The sequence below is a fragment of the Lissotriton helveticus genome, chromosome 1_1 (genome assembly GCF_964261635.1).
Source record: "Lissotriton helveticus chromosome 1_1, aLisHel1.1, whole genome shotgun sequence".
NCBI lineage: Eukaryota > Metazoa > Chordata > Amphibia > Caudata > Salamandridae > Lissotriton > Lissotriton helveticus.
Genome location: NC_136057.1, coordinates 1,875,111,161 through 1,875,128,325, shown reverse-complemented (window position 1 = coordinate 1,875,128,325; position 17,165 = coordinate 1,875,111,161). Strand labels below are relative to the sequence as shown.

General features: G+C 42.2%; 1 protein-coding gene across 1 annotated transcript in view; it reads left to right on the top strand.

The window, feature by feature from the left end:
* The window catches only part of ASTN1 (astrotactin 1), a 751,257-nt gene that overhangs the window by 720,161 nt on the left and 13,931 nt on the right, over positions 1-17,165 (top strand). Inside the window, exon 20 of the mRNA XM_078659225.1 lies at positions 759-894. Within this exon, the coding sequence (XP_078515351.1) occupies positions 759-894 (136 nt within the window). The remainder of the gene's footprint in view (positions 1-758; positions 895-17,165) is intronic.

Here is a 17,165-nt window from a genome sequence, read left to right as displayed (position 1 = left end):
AGCAAAAACCTGGCTTGTGTCTCACATGCATGTTTAGGAGAGTGGCATGATGTGACAGCTCATTCCATACTGCAAGTCCCATATACATTAAATAATGTTGCTTGTTCCCATGGTCAAAGTCATCGAACATTAGTACGGAGTTTCAAGTATGACCATATTCAATGTTCTTACCCACTACAGTGGGTTCTCGCTTGTTCGCACCTCAGTGGGATCGCTGTGGTCTCCTACATTTCAGTGTATTCTTTATGTGTTCATATGGTAATGAGTTCTAGGTGGTGTTACTAGCAGGAAGTCACTGGTCTATAACAGATCAATATCATCTGGGTGGTTAAATACAAGTCAGTGGGTTCTCTGTGTTCCCCCATACTTCAGTGGGTTCTCACTAGTCTAACTTGTTTCTGTGGGTACTCTCTGATCTCTCGCAATCAGTAGTTTATGCATGGTTCCCTATTTGTCAACAAGTTCTCAGTGGCTGTACAGACCTCAATGGATTTTCCCTGGGTTATGACCCTTTAGTGAGTTTTCTGTGCTTTCTTGTGTGCCAGTGGTGTCTGTTTGACCTCACCTCCGACTCCTATTCTTTAATTGATTCGCACTATTCTTATGCACTTCTTTGGGTCCTCTATACTCTTACACATATTCATGGGCCTTTGTCTGGGATCACATGACTTGGTGAGTTGCTTCCTCTTCACACACTCCTCTGGGTCCTGTGACCTCACATGCTTCCTTGGAGTCTTACTCTCCTCTCTCCTCATCAGAATCAGTGCTCAGCTTTGTTGATGACATCATTTCTGGAGCCAAGTCCCCTTGTGCAATGCCTGCCCACGTGCCAGACAAGCAGTCTATCACCATTTCCCTGATTGTTCGCTGCCTGGAGCCGGATACTACTTACACGTGAGTAGTCCTTTCACATAGTACCTTCCTAAACATCCTCTTCCCTGTCTAGATCACTTGTACAGAAGCAGATATTGTAATAGCTGCCATCAAAAATCTTGGTGGCCAATAACTTTCTAGCTCAATACAGCTCATTTACAACAGCCAAAGGTAAAGTAGTTTGATGAACATGTCGAGTGTATAGTTACTCCTGTCAAATGTTATAAATGGGCGCAAAGGGGCACTTCGGTTATCTCGGATCACTGAAACAATATCGATGACAAAAATATAGAACTACCATAATATCGAGTAAAAAAATAGAATGCCAAAATATCGAATTCCTATCTCCAAACAGGTAAGTACAAAAATATCGAATCAAAAATATCGTTGTAAAAAATATAGGGGCCTATTAGGATGGCGGACGGACCTGCGTCCGTCCGCCACCCCCGAGGTGGAGGGACCGTCTGCAGGGGCAGCGGCGGACCCTCCGGTGCAATTAGGATGTGACCGCCACCCTGGCGGTCACATCCCGTATCTTTAACCTTGCGCCGTGTGCTGCTTGAAGCAGCACCCGCCGCAAGGTTAAAAACTGCATGTTTTGCAGTTACATGCACAAAGCGGCAGGCACCGCGCGGTGCCTGCCGCTTTGTGCATATGCAACTGCAGGGGGTACCATAGGTACCCCCCCCCACCCCCTCCCCTTCATTCTGGGGGCCCCTGCAGGCCCCCAGATGCAAAGGACCACATGCTTTTCCACGGCGGAAAAACCGCAGTGGAAAAGCATGTCTGAACACGCATCTTAATATGGCTGGCGGTGTCTGATAGACACCGCCACCATATTAGAGCTTTTCCGCCACGGTCGGAAGAAGACCCCGGCGGAAAAGCGGCGGACAGTCTTCCCGTCCGCCGATGACCCCCCAGCCATCCTAATCTGGCGGGAGGTCTTTGAAGGCACCGCAGCGGTGAATCCGCATCCTCCGGGCCGGCGGTGGCTTCCGCCGGCCCGGAGGATGCGGATTCACCGCAATCCTAATCGGCCCCATAGTTAGTCAAAATATCGATTTTTTTAATGCTTTAAAGTAATTAAAAATTAATTAAATAATAAATATAATTAATTTATACTTACGTAAAATACTTAAATAACCTTAAAATTAATAAATAATTCATGTAAGTAAAAAAAACTATACAAATTGATTTGTTAATACATATATATATATGAACGTAATATTAATAAAAATTATACAATATTTTTTCCGTAGGATAGCGGAAAGGGTAAAATTTACTATTACCACTCCAGTGAGTGCAACAGTAGGGAAAGCGTTGGATAGCGTAGGGTAAAAATTACTATTCCCACTCCAGTGAGTGCAACAGTAGGGAAAGCGTTGGATAGCGGGAGGGTGAAAATTACTCTTCCCAATCCATAGAGTGCAACAGTAGGGAAAGCGTTGGATAGCGTAGAGGTAAAAATTACTATTCTCACGCCAGAAAGTGCAACAGTAGGGAAAGCGTTGGATAGCGGTAGGGTAATAATTACTATTCCCACTCCAGAGAGTGCAACAGTAGGGAAAGCGTTGGATAGCGTAGGGCTAAACATTACTATTCCCACTCCAGAGAGTGCAACAGTAGGGAAAGCGTTGGATAGCGGGAGGGTAAAAATTACTATTCCCACTCCAGTGGATAGCGTAGGGGTAAAAATTACTATTGCCACTCCAGAGAGTGCAACAGTAGGGAAAGCAGGACCGGACTGGCCATAGCGGGCACCGAGCAATCCCCCGGTGCGCCGCACAGTGGGGGCTGGTTTTGGGCCCCTGGGGGCCGTTTTTGTTACAGGGCAGTTTTTGCAGCATAGCTACAAAATCTGCCCTGTACCAAAATCAGCCGAAAACCGGCCCCGGCAAAGACCTCGGCGGCACATCCGACGCCCCGAGTGGGGAGGGGGGGTCAGCCGAGCACTTTGCCAGGGCCGGTTGTGGTTCCCAGTCCGGCCCTGAGGGAAAGCGTTGGATAGCGTAGGAGTAAAAATTACTATTCCCACTCCAGAGAGTGCACCAGTAGGGAAAGCGTTGGATAGCGTAGGGGTAAACATTACTATTCCCACTCCAGAGAGTGCAACAGTAAGGAAAGCGTTGGATACCGGGAGGGTAAAAATTACTATTCCCACTCCAGTGAGTGCAACAGTAGGGAAAGCGTTGGATAGCGTAGGGGTAAAAATTACTATTGCCACTCCAGGGAGTGCAACAGTAGGGAAAGCGTTGGATAGCGTAGGGGTAAAAATTACTATTCCCACTCCAGAGAGTGCAACAGTAGGGAAAGCGTTGGATAGCTTAGGGGTAAAAATTACTATTCCCACTCCAGAGAGTGCAACAGTAGGGAAGGTGTTGGATAGTGGGAGGGTAAAAATTACTATTCCCACTCCAGTGAGTGCAACAGTAGGGAAACCGTTGGCTAGCGTAGGGGTAAAAATTACTATTCCAACTCCAGAGAGTGCAGCAGTAGGGAAAGCGTTGGATAGCGTAGGGGTAAAAATTACTATTCCCACTCCAGAGAGTGCAACAGTAGAGAAAGAGTTGGATAGTGTAGGGGTAAGAATTACTATTCGCACTCCAGTGAGTGTAACAGTAGAGAAAGAGTTGGATAGTGTAGGGGTAAGAATTACTATTCGCACTCCAGTGAGTGTAACAGTAGGGAAAGCGTTGGATAGCGTAGGGGTCAAAATTACTATTCCCACTCCAGTGAGTGCAACAGTAGGGAAAGCATTGGATAGCGTAGGGGTAAAAATTACTATTCCCACTCCAGAAAGTGCAACAGTAGGGAAAACTTTGGATAGCGTAGAGGTAAAAATTACTATTCCCACTCGAGTGATTGCAACAGTAGGGAAAGTAAATACTTCATATATTAATACAAAAATATATATATTAATACCAATTACAAATTCATTAAAAATAAGTACCAATTTAATATAATATAATAATTAGTCAAGTAAAAATTCAAATAAAAAATATTTATTAAAAATCATTACCTATTAATACAAATTAATTACCAATTTACAATTAATTAATTAGCGATTGAAAAATAATTAACAATTAATTCAAGATAAATACCAATAAATAATTTTTCAAATGTATTTCATTACAATTAAATTACTTCCCACCCTATTCCCCTATAAACCCACAACCCGTTACAGAATTAAATTACGCAAAAATTAAATACCATAAAAATCATTACTTAAAATAAATTATAAAATAAATATACACTTTTCACACATATACTAACATAAAAAAACTTAACAAAATACGACATTATTAAAAAATAGATATATTTAACATCGATATTTTGACTTTCTATATTTATTTAAATCGATATTAAATACCTCAAAATCGATATTTTTGTTGTCTATATTCTGTCCATTCGATATTTTGTCCATTACATTCGATATTTTTGTTTTCTATATTCTGTCCATTCGATATTTAGTTCATTCTATATTCTTAACTCGATATTAATGCAATTCTATATTTTTAACTCGATATTTTGACTATATACTGGTTATCTCACAAGAGATACCGTGGTGTGGTGCTGCATATTCAAGATTTGTAACAGGATTTGGTGGGCTTAGGTAGATAAGTGAGAGATGATGTCCATCTCTCAGTAAAGCCAACATCATTAGTCTAATGTCAGTAGCAAACACATGTCAGCATTGCACCAGGGCAAGCTTTGCACAAACATCAGCAAAGCATCTACAACAGCACAGCTGGAGTGTGTTTGTGAGTGTGTGTTAGAAATCAATAGACTGCTGTACATATGAATAGTAAACAAATCTGGGTTGAGTACACAGGTAGAATATAAGAAATAGAAATGGGTATTTGGTTCAGTGCCTCTTCGTTGAGGCAATTAACCTGGGAGACTCATCATTAATGCTGTTGGATAAAGTGTCCTTCGATGAAGCAAGCATCCGGGCATGTGAGTGTAGCTCCAATATCATCACACTCATTACACCTTTAACTTCAATATGAAACTGACACAGCCTGAGAGCCAATGAAGAGATTTGTTCATCTTACCTTGATGCTGTACAGTGCCCATCAGGTCCTTGCTTTGGTTTTTCTTAAGTATGAAGGCTGAAGTGATTTTAGAAAACGGTGGGAACATAACCTGGTCTCGGTCAAAGCTGTGGCATGTTATAGCAGCATCTCAGTTATTGTTACTGTAATTCAGCAGACAAGGTGGCTGTAGTTACTACCATATTCTAAATGGTGGGAGATATTTGATGACACCTATTTTCAGACACAAACAACTGGATGGGGGATAAGAAGTGGCAGTAAAATGTTGGACAGGCCTGTGGTGCCTCGTAGTCTGTTGTCTCTTTGGTATTGCCTCAAAACTTTGAATGATAACGTGTAAAAATACCACTTTATTACTTCTAAAAAAGAAATACTTTGAAAAGGGAAAGAGTTAATTTCCAAAATATATGGAAGTAAAAACAGTGAGAATGCATTTAAGAGATTGAAATTAAGAGAATTGAGAAGTGGCTCTTAACATTTTGAGTTCTGTGGACCCCAACTAAATCATTACTGGAATCCGGGGACCCCCACTAAGTCAATATTGGAAGCTGGAGACCCCCAGTATAAGCAATTTCTATGATTTGAACTTTAAAACAATACACAAAAATATAAAACAAGTATACACCAAACAAATGCTCAAATATTGATGTATTTTGTTTAATTAAAATCAAATGTAGAAAAGGTTTTCACATTCTCAATTTTGCTTCTTTATTAAATGTATTCATTTTAAAATAATTCAATTTTGTAACACAGTCGCAAACCCCCTGAGCTGGCCTCGAGGACCCCAAGAGGTCCTTAGACCATAGGTTAAGATCCAATGGACTAGAGCATAGTGGTTAACAGTATGAAGATTGGGGTAATGGTATAGGGCCAAGAGTTAAGGTTTTGGAGTATAGGATTATGGAAGAACCACTGGACTCGAGTTTAGTGGTTAACAGTATGGAGAATTGGGTTAAGGGTATAGTGCTATGAGTTGGGGGTTTGGAGAATAGGATTAAGGAGTTAGTGTGTTGGGTTCAGTTACTAAGGTGTTAGAGGTGAGGGAGTTAAGAGTTAGAAATTAAGGGTTTGGGGTATATGGTCAAGGGTATAGTGGCAAGTTGTATAGCATTAGGGGAAAGGGCATATGTTAAAATGTGTTGAGGCTTATTCACAAACTGCACTTTGTAGTCTGTGAAATAGTACTACAGTAATACTACTCAAGTAAAACAAATTGCAGTTAACAAACCTAAAGGTGGAGACCTCTGCCTAGCCTATCTTTTCTATGCAGAGATCTCTACCCTAGGCACAGAGAGCGCCACACATATAAGAATACCTTTTAGTAGTAAATGTAGGAGGATGGGGAGCAGCAGGGAAATGAGGACTGCTTACATCTAAATTGGAGGGGCTTAGGGAGGTTTAAGGAGGTGTTTAAGGAGGGCTATTGAGTGGTTTATGGAGGACAAATGCCGACCCAAGAAAGGATTAATGCCATTACTATTCACAAACTACACTTACAAAGTTACTATGCCAACAAAGTCTCAAAGCAGGGTAAAAGGTGGGATCTGGCAATTCTCAAAGCAGTAGTAAATATACTCCAGCTCAATCTTGGAGTAAATCCAGCACCACGGATGGCCACTCAGAGGTATTTCAGTACACTCCTCTCGAAAATAATGGAGGAAGGAACATAAAATTAAATCCCATAGGAAATAATGGTAATTAAATAAAAGTATGACTTATAATATATATATATATATATACACACACACACATATATACACATATATGTGTATATATATGTGTATATATATATATATGTATATATATATATATATATATGTATATATATATATATATATATATATATATATATATATATATAGAGAGAGAGAGAGAGAGAGAGAGAGCGAGAGGTTGTTTAATTTTAAATAATGTACGTATAATCATTAAAAAAATTATGAATTATTATACTAATATAAATGTAATAATACTAAGAAGATAATGAGATATAGATTACATTTCTGCCCATGTGCAACAAACTTTGTTATCCAAATCATAGTCCATATTATATAAATAGTGATTCATCAAAAGTCACAGCACAGGACAAATTGTAATGATTAGTTATTCTTCATTAATTCATCCAATGTCCCAGTTGCGTATCTTTCACAGCCAACACGTGTTTAGCGGACTACCTGCTTTTTAACACTGGTGGGAAAGCATATATAAAAACAAGAAAAATTATCAGAATATGTTTCCCCTGTACAAAATATAAACAAATCTGTACGCATTTACATACTTTAAAAAAAACTTGATTGGTTAATGAACATCACAACAATCCCACCCATAATACTTTAGTATCTACTCCACATCAACACAACCTAGAGACATACTAATATAGATATCACCAGTTTACATAATGTTCATATTTCTTGTAACATATTGCATCATTTCAGTACTATTCACTCTGCAATTTAATAGCTGGAAATCTAGAAGACAAGAAACCGGAGAAATGCCATAGAGAAAAAAAAAACATGTAAAAACAGCATAGATTATTAGCACAAGCTTATGTTAAATCACAACTTCAGTGATAGTGTATGCAAGTGAAATTGCTCTAGCTCTCTGTTTATAATGAAACCATCATTTCACAATTCACAATGTTTTAAGTTGCTCACTCTGATCCTATATGCTACTCATGTCTATTCTCAAAGTCGAACAATATGTACATATTTTCAGAACTGCTCTGATAGCCTTCAAATTATGGAAAATTCACTACCAAATTTCCAAAAATTCTAAGGAGCTTATTCAAATTAGTTAGTCCCAATTCCTAAATTGTATGTGGAACAAAGTGAGAGAAATTCACTCATAATAAAGAAGGAACATATTTCATCTAAATAATCATTCACTATGATAACAACCTTCCCTTAATGTTGTAATCTAACCGATTAAGAACAGTGCCGAGTTTCCTCTTTTCGTCAATTCGCATCACTACAACAAATATATTCAAATAACACTCAATAACTCAAAATTATAGCTGATATCAATAGATTGTCAAAAATGAATGATTCCAAGCTGTTCCACATGACCTACACCTATATAAGTCTAACATATTACATTATTAATAGTATGTATCTGATCCATTCGAATGAGATGTTCTCACTCAGTAGTTAGTATAAGGCCTCCATTGACTCATCAAATGGTATGTAATTCCCTGTCCAGTTTCAGACCCACCTTAACAGTTTTCAATGTGTTGATCCAATGAGTTTCTCTACTTCTAATTCCATATTGCCCTCTTGACGAGTAGGTTTGACATGTTCAATTCCAAGTAATCTAATGTTATTCATGGCATTTTTGGGATATTGTTCTTTATGTGCATAGCCATCGGATATTTCACTTCACAGTTTTTAAAAGCTCACATAAGTTCCCTCCAACGTTCCTTAAGTTTACTGCTTGTTGAGTCACCCTACTATTGAGCCCACTGGTACAGCAAAAAACAGATATGCAGTTTGACTTGTTACATTTGAAAAATGTGTGTATCTGGAATGTCCTTGTCTAAGTGATATCTTGAAATACCTTCGTATTGTCCTTAACAATTTACAACTAATGCAGTTACTACACCTATAGCACCCTCTGGGCAGTCCCTTTAACCAATCTGCCATGTCAAGTGTCACTTGTGATAAGGATATTCTCAAGTGTTGGTACCCTCTTGTTGGTAATCATTGTTTGTTTTGAGATAAATCTAACCAAGTCACTATCAAATAACAATAGATCCCACAGAGTTTTCAACTTATTGGAAATAACCTGATTCATATTACTATATCTTGTAATAAACCACATCTGTTCCTGTCTTTAACCTATTTCAGTCTTGTCTGTCAATAATGTTTCTCTCGGTACTAGGTCAACTTGCTGTCTGGCACAATCAACAATTTTTGGGTTGTAGCCTCTCTCAAGAAACTTATCATAAATGTTCTGCTCTTCTTTCTCATTGTCACTTATCAAACTGCAGTACCTCATTGGAAGTCTGTTTATTTTCAATAAGTTGAAGACATTTTGGAATATGTTATTTGTTAGTGACTTAGATGCCGATTTATATCTTAGTGAAGAGGGAACTCCCCGCTAACACTATGGTTTGCCCACCCAATTTAAAATAGGGGCGGCACAAAGTTTTATGACTGCTTAGATTTCCCTGTCTCTAGTCTTGCCATGGACAAGCTTAGTTGACGAAGTAAGGTCTATCAGATGTTTGGCCATATAACCACCCACCAAATTTAAATGAGCGCACAAATTGCGAAGTTTGAATGCCTGTCGCCACCAGGAAAAACCTGGCCTTAAGAGGCACTGAAAGTGCTCAATGCTTCCCTCGCCATGGGAGGGAACTCTCATGGCAAGGGGGAAATTTCTTTTTATTTTCAAAGAAAATCCCACAGTGGAATATACTTTCTAGTTTGCCGTACAGCTATGTCATGTTGACGGAACCATATGGCAAAAGTTAAATATATTGGTTTTGACAGGAACTGCCTTGATGGTGGTTCCCGTCAATGCTAGAAATGTCCTCTGGGCTATGGACATTTCTAAATTTGGCCATTGGTACCTCTGTCAGAGAGACTCAGGGCCAGATGTAGGTAATTCTGATGTACCTACTCTCAAATACCGAATCATACCGATTCGGTATTTAAGAGTAGGTAAATTGGAAGTAGGCAGATGTAGGTAATTTTAATTTCACAATTACTGATTTTGTAAGATTCGGTATTTACGGATTCTGTAAATACCGAATCGGTATTTCCCATTGATTCCTATGGGCCTTGAAGCCCATAGGAATCAATGGGAAATACCGATTCTGTATTTACAGAATCGGTAAATACCTAATCCTGGCAGGGGGAATGGGGTGTCACTTTGACACCCTGTAGCACCCCAATTGCAGGCTTGTGTGCCATGTGGCACACATACATGCCCTAAGGGCATGTCTGTGTGTCACATGGCATAGGTGTACATGCACAGATGTGCATGTACACAGGAATTCGGTATTTTACCACCCAATAGGATTGGGTGGTACAATAAGAATTCCTAAGGGCCTGTGGCACTGCAAACTGTGCCACCTACATATGGATTAATGGAATCGGTATATTTACCGATTCGGAAAAATACCGAAGTGGTAAATTTACCGAATCGGTAAATATACCGATTCTGTAAATTCCGAGCCACCTACATGTCAAAAGCCAAATACCGGTCGGTAACGGCCGAAATCGGCCGTTACCGACCGGTATTTGGCTACCTACATCTGGCCCTAAGTAATTTACTCTGTCCCTTTGCCGGAGGCTGACGTCCAACAAATTAAATGACCCCTTAGTCATATATATATCTCAAAACAGACAATGATTACCTGCAGACGGGCACCAAAACTTAAGAATATCCGCAACCCAAATGACACTTTAGGACATGATGATGGAACAGATGTTGCAATTGAGTATTGGTTAAAGGGACCACCCAGAGAGTGTTATAAGTGTTGGTCCTGCATTTATTACAAATTGATTAAGGACCACACCAAGAAATTTCAAGATATCACTCAGTCAAGGACATTCTAGATACTCACGTTTATCAATTATAATACTGCAGCAAACCTGTAGGCTTCAGTTCCTTGGTTAAACTACCAGAAAATGTACCAAAATATTGGAGGGAACATAAGCGAGCAATTAAAAAATTGTGATGTGAAATTTCCGTTGTCTATGCATGTAAAAGAAAAACATAGGGCCCGATTCACAGAACTAACTTAAGACAAAATCCTAAACGTACTACTTTTGTTATTCACAGAACGTACTTACTATTTTTGGTATTCACAGAATGCACTTAATACTTTTGGTATTCACAGAATGGATTGACGACTACTAACTTTACGTCCGCACTCGGGCCGGAGGTTGCGGCCCGGTGGTGGAGATTCCGGGCCTTGAGGTGGAGGTTCCGGCCCGGAGGTGGAGATTTCAGCCAGTGGAGATTCCAGTCCGAAAGTGGAGATTCCAGCCCGGGTGTGGAGATTTCGGCCATGGCTAAGTCTCCGCCACCGGCCGGAATCTCCACCTCCTGGCCGGAATCTGCACCTCCAGGCCGGAATCTACACCTCCGAGCCGGAATCTCCACTACCGGGTCTGAATGTCAACAGGAAATTATATACCATTTAATGAGACAATGAAAGCCTTATGCTAACTAATGACTGTGAACATTTAATGCGTAAGGATCATAATGATACGATGTATGTATAATATGTATTGTGTGTTAGAATCACAAAGGAGTAGTTTGTAGTTATCTTAAAAACAAGAGTTAAGAAACTGTGATTATATTAAGGAATGTGAATAACACAATGGTTCCGAAAATTGAATTGGAATACCTTGTTAGGGAGTTCAAGACAACTCATAACTAGGGGTGGCAGGAATTTGCGTAATTGCGTTACACAAATCTCGTTGAAACGGTAATAATTCTCTGCGAACACGCAGAAATTCCGCAAACACGCGGAATTGTTTGTTCGTGATGCTTTTTTCCTGTTTGCAATTGCTGTTTCAGTGCTCGGGGGAAATATCTCGCAAACACGCATTTTGAGAACGCGAACAAGCAAAACATTTTGCAAAGTCACGGAACGCTGAATTTCGGGCAATTTCACGTTCTCCGCGGACCGCGAAATGACCCAAATTCCGCAAATTCAGCGAGCAGAACTGAATTTACCGCCCAAGCCTACTCATAACTGCTGTCATTGGTGATTTTTATCGATTTTTTTTGTATGAGTGATCACATCCTGATGGTTTAAGTATTCCCTATTGCTGTGTTCATTTCGTTGAATGTGAACATTATATAAAAATTGACATAATCATTATAATATACTGTCCAGTAGATGACTATTCATTGGAAATCAATGGTAAGGTGGAGATATCTAATAGCATTGAGGAAAGTGAATTTCTAATACAATGCGAAGGTGAAAGGTTCAGGATAATCCAGGACCAATAATTCAAGAAAAAAAACGTGGGCACTGAAGTCGTATCATCAACTGTTCAGATTCAATGCATTGTATGAGGAGGAGTGAATTGTTTCATTGCTTTTGTTCTACCGCTAACTGTCTTAATATACTATCCTTTTTTCACTACCTTGTGCCTGGATGAATACTAGTAAAAAACTGTGGTTTGTACATAATATTTTAGGTATTCACAGAGAACTGAAAATACAAATATGGGGGTATTGTCTGTCATTAGGGGTGGGTGGAATTTACGTAGTTTGATTCAGCTTAAGTTACATTAAAATTCCACCACGTTCCGTGTAATTCCACGACGGGCAGAGTGGGTTTTTGATGCTATATTGTTATTTTTTAAACCTCTTTTTATTAAATAAACAAACCAAGGAACTGACAGTGCGTCCATTAACGGATATGTTCCATACATTTTCTCAAGGGTATCCATCTTAACATCTATGGAATTGTTATATCACAATGCAGAGAACTAAATCAATAAAATCATTCTTGGGTACATTTCAGTGTGTTACAGTGTACAGTGTCCCCCCCATTTCCCCCTTCCATTACTCCTATAGTTATCTCAAAGCCCTCTGTATTGTGTCCATTTACCCCAGATTTTGTCCCATTTCCTTGGGCATCTCCTACCCTGGAACATCACATTTTTGGCAGTGTAGCACCAGTCTAAATCTTCATTCCACTTCACTACCCCCATGGTTGATTCACACCCCAGTCCCTTTCTATATTTTGTTTGGCTGCTATGTCTGCAGTCATAAGCCATATCCTGGAATATTTTAGCCATTTGTCTTCTCTGGTCAAGCATAGGATATGCATTTAGCCCCTTGTGTGACATCTTGGTCTACTACTTCTGACATGATCTCTATTATTTCTCTCCAGAATTGTTGAATTCGGGGACATGACCACAGTATATGGTAAAAGGTGCCTACCTCCGTACGGACCCTTATACACTGGTCTGTGTCACTTCATCCTATATGATGTAGTAGCAACTTTGAGGTGTACGATTTGTGTAATATGCGCAGTTGCATGAGGTGAAACCTTGCTCTGATTGCGACGCCCTTCGATTCTGTATGGCTTCTATCCAGTCACCATCTTCAAGTGTCCCCAGATCTGCTGTCCGTCCTCATGGAGAGCCTTTAGGGGATCTCGGAGTGATTCATTATCTTTTTATATACTAGGGAAGTGGCTTTCTCCAACATGAGGTCAATAATTATTCTATCTTTGAGTGGAGTGTATTCCGCTAATTGCTCTCTGTTGGACTTGGCCCTTTTTGCAGGGTCATCCCAGAACTTTTTGCCTTCCTCCGGTATTTTTTTTGACCAGTTTTAGGACTTTGGGCACTTTATCAATGCTGTTCAGTGTTAAAGTACATGTGCTCTATATGGTAAACTTGGTAAGATTGGTCTACACCTATTTGGCATATTTAATTTACATGTCAGTCCCTTGTAAAGTGGTATCTCATATACCCAGGGTCAGTAAATTAAATGCTACTGGTGGGTTTGTAGCACTGCTTCCGCCACCCACCAAAGTAGCCTTTCAAACCTTTCTCAGGCCTCTGCCATTGCAGGACCTGCACACTCTAGTTTACTGCTGCTGTGACGTAGCACATAAAGTGGTTGCCACATCTGTGACTCCCCTTTTACTGCATATGAGTCACCCCTAAGGTAGGCCCTAGCTAGTCCTATTGGCAGGGTGAGGTGTAGGTAAAAGGTAGGACATGTGCCTTAACTGTGTCTGGGGGTGAATGTTTTGCCATTGTGCAACATTCCGTCCATCATCTTGTGTGTTTTGCTGTTCACACTATGTGCGAAGGGTATGCCCAGACATGGGTCCCGTGCTCACTACGCCACTGGAGTCAAGCTATCCTGGCTGAAGACGCTGATAGCCAGAAACGGGTCCTAGGATGCTTGATTCCGGTCCAGGGAAGACATGGCTTGGCAGTTCGGGCTGGACTATTCCCATGAGGCACAGGGTCAAGACCGATTTTCATATGGCCATGTCTGAACTGGGGTGTCTTGGTGAGCAAAATAACGATGGATTAAACCCAGATCTGTGACTGGGGGTGAATGTTTTGCCATTGTGCAACATTCCGTCCATCATCTTGTGGGTTTTGCTGTTCACCCTATGTGGGAAGGGTATGCCCAGACGTGGGTCCCGTGCTCACTACGCCACTGGAGTCAAGCTATCCTGGCTGAAGACGGTTGATAGTCAGAAACCGGTTCTAGGATGCTTGATTTCGGTCCAGGGAAGACATGGCTTGGCAGTTCAGGCTGGACTGTTCCCATGAGGCCCATGGTCAAGGCTGATTTGCATATGGCCATGTCTGAACTGGGGTGGCTTGGTGAGCAAAATAACGATGGATTAAACCCAGATCTGTGACTGGGGTGAATGTTTTGCCATTGTGCAACATTTCGTCCATTATCTTGTATGTTTTGCTGTTCACCCTATGTGGGAAGGGTATGCCCAGACATGGGTCCCGTGCTCACTACGCCACTGGAGTCAAGCTATCCTGGCTGAAGACAGCTGCTAGCCAGAAACCGGTCCTAGGATGCTTGATTCTGGTCCAGGGAAGACATGGCTTGGCCAGGGAAGACATGGCTTGGCAGTTCGGGCCGGATTGTTCCCATGAGGCACAGGTTCAAGGCTGATTTGCATATGGCCATGTCTGAACTGGGGTGGCTTGGTGAGCAAAATAACAATGATTAAACCCAGATCTGTGGCTGGGGGTGAATGTTTTTCCATTGTGCAACATTCCGTCCATCATCTTGTGTGTTTTGCTGTTCTCCCTATGTGGGAAGGGTATGGCCAGACGTGGGTCCCGTGCGGACTACGCAAATGGAGTCATGCTATCCTGGCTGAAGACGGCTGATAGCCAGAAACCAGTCCTAGGATGCTTGATTCCTGGCCAGGGAAGACATGGCTTGACAGTTCCGACTGGACTGTTCCTATGAGGCACAGGGTCAAGGCTGATTTGCATATGGCCATGTCTGATTTGGGGTGGCTTGGTGAGCAAAATAACGATGGATTAAACCCAGATCTGTGACTGGGGGTGAATGTTTTGCCATTGTGCAACATTCCATCCATTATCTTGTGTGTTTAACTCTGTGGCATGTTCTGGTAGTGACAAATAGCCCATTTGGTTTTTCGCCGCTGTGAGGCTGCCCTATCAATCATAGTAATGCATTGAGGATTCCCTGATATGGGTTTTAGTGGTAATTTCTGACATGAGAGGAGTAGTGTGATCAAGTTTCGTATGTTTGGAATAGTGGCGATAAATGCTGCGTAATTGTGTTCACAGATTTATTATCACTATTTTAGAAATGCAACTTTTAGAAGTGGGCATTTCTGTGTGCTATGTGTCTTTGTGCTTGCCTGTTGTGTATTGACTGTTTGGCCTTGGAATGACAGGGGCTGGGGAGGTGTAGTGGCTCCAGAGGGTCTGGGTGAGTCACTGCTAGGCTGAATAGGCCTGATCTGCATTTGCAGTGGTGGGCGGAGTAGCACCTGAACCTGAATAGGGCTGTGCCTGCCTTCCACAATGATGGCTCCGCCCCTCTGTGGTGTGTTTGGGGCCCGGTCCTACACTGACAATGGAGGTTGTGGTGCACTTGAAAAGATGTGTGCAAGTGCCCCCCAGAACCGGTTTGGACAGGTCACAGATCCCTGTGCCATGGGTAAGAACAAAGGCACTTGGTAGTATAAATATTGGGGCTGTGACCTCATGTCTGGTTACTCGCTGGACTGGTGCTTACTTGAGGACTGCGGGGCGCCAGGAGGAACCACCATGAAGAACTCCCCCTCTACTTGAGGGTCCTGTGAGCCGGCCTGCTTGGGACCAGCTCTGCCCTCCCTGACCTGAAATCCAGAGAGTGGTGAGAGCTGTGCTAGATACACCGCCCTGGAGCGTGAGGAGCATTTTGTCACTGCTGTGCCCCTCAACGCTGTGCTACACACCAGAAACGCATGATGGGTGCTTTTTAATTATATTTCCAGAGCCTGAGGAGGGGGCTCCAACTTTGCCCGTAACGAGCTCTGTGCCAGGAAGCCGCCGGAAGTCAGGCAGTTTTTGGATCTGATTTCGGGAGCAAGGAGGAAGCCGGAGACACCGGGGCTGAGGGAAACTCTGATCTATGCCCTGCCCCCTTTGTGTTCCCCTCATCAAAGTGACTACACCGCATGGCCACGGGCCACCACCAGTCCAGGAGTTTGGGTGGACGGCCCTGACCTGCTGGAAATTTCCTGATCAAGAGGAAGCGGGTGCTTGGCAGGGAGGTGAGTGCCTTTGGACTGGTGTGCCTCAGTCCTGAGCTGCACTGTATGGGGCACGTCAGCTAGAGACCAGTAGAAGATTCAGAGGTGGCCCTTCGAGGAAGCAGGCCACCCTGTTGTTATCTGGCCCCGATGGGCCATTGGCAGAATTCACTCTGGTGCGTTAGTAGCACCAAAGTGAGCCCCGCATTTCCGACGTGTGGGAGCTGCTCCCCATGGCCGCGGGCAGCTGCACTATTACTTGACGTCGAGGGCCATTTCTCAAATGGAAAAGAGACTGAGTGAGGTCTCTCCGCCTCCGGGGCATTCTTGTTCTGTGAGTCTTGATAGCTCGGGGTAACCTCGAAGAAGGCCCCTCCGAGCCTTGGTGGAGTAAGGAAACTCCACAAAAGCAGAGCGCAGTCCAGGTGGTGAGCACAGAGGAGCTGGGACTGCTGATTGGGGGCCAGTAGGCTCCCAGGGATATTGTGACCTATTTTGCAGTTTGTACCTAAGAGGGGCAATGATGTGTGCATCCCTTTCAAGTGTTTACTATGGCGCACTGTTGCTGATGAGGTTTTGCATAATATAATGTGTTAAGTGCAATGGTACCAGTGGTTACTGGCCAACCTAACTATAATTTTATAACAGTGGCCAGATTGGCCCTGTGGTCTGTATACACCCTGTAAAGTCATGCCAAGTACCAGGTGGCACAGTGTATGTATGTGATATGTTCTAATGTGTTTTATGGATAAAACAAAGGCTATTTTTATATAACCTTTTGTGGAGTTTATTTTGTAGTGTGCCTAGTGTGTTGCTGCTGTTTGAGTGTGTTGCGCAAACGCTTTACACATTGCCACTGGGATAAGCCTGACTGCTCTGCCAAGCTACCAAGGGGGATGAGCAGGGGTTATCTTCGGTGTGTAACTTCCTTGCCCTGACTTGAGTGGTGATTTCTGCCTGGCTTAGGTGCATTCCCTAGCCAACCAGAAATCCCATTTCTAACACTC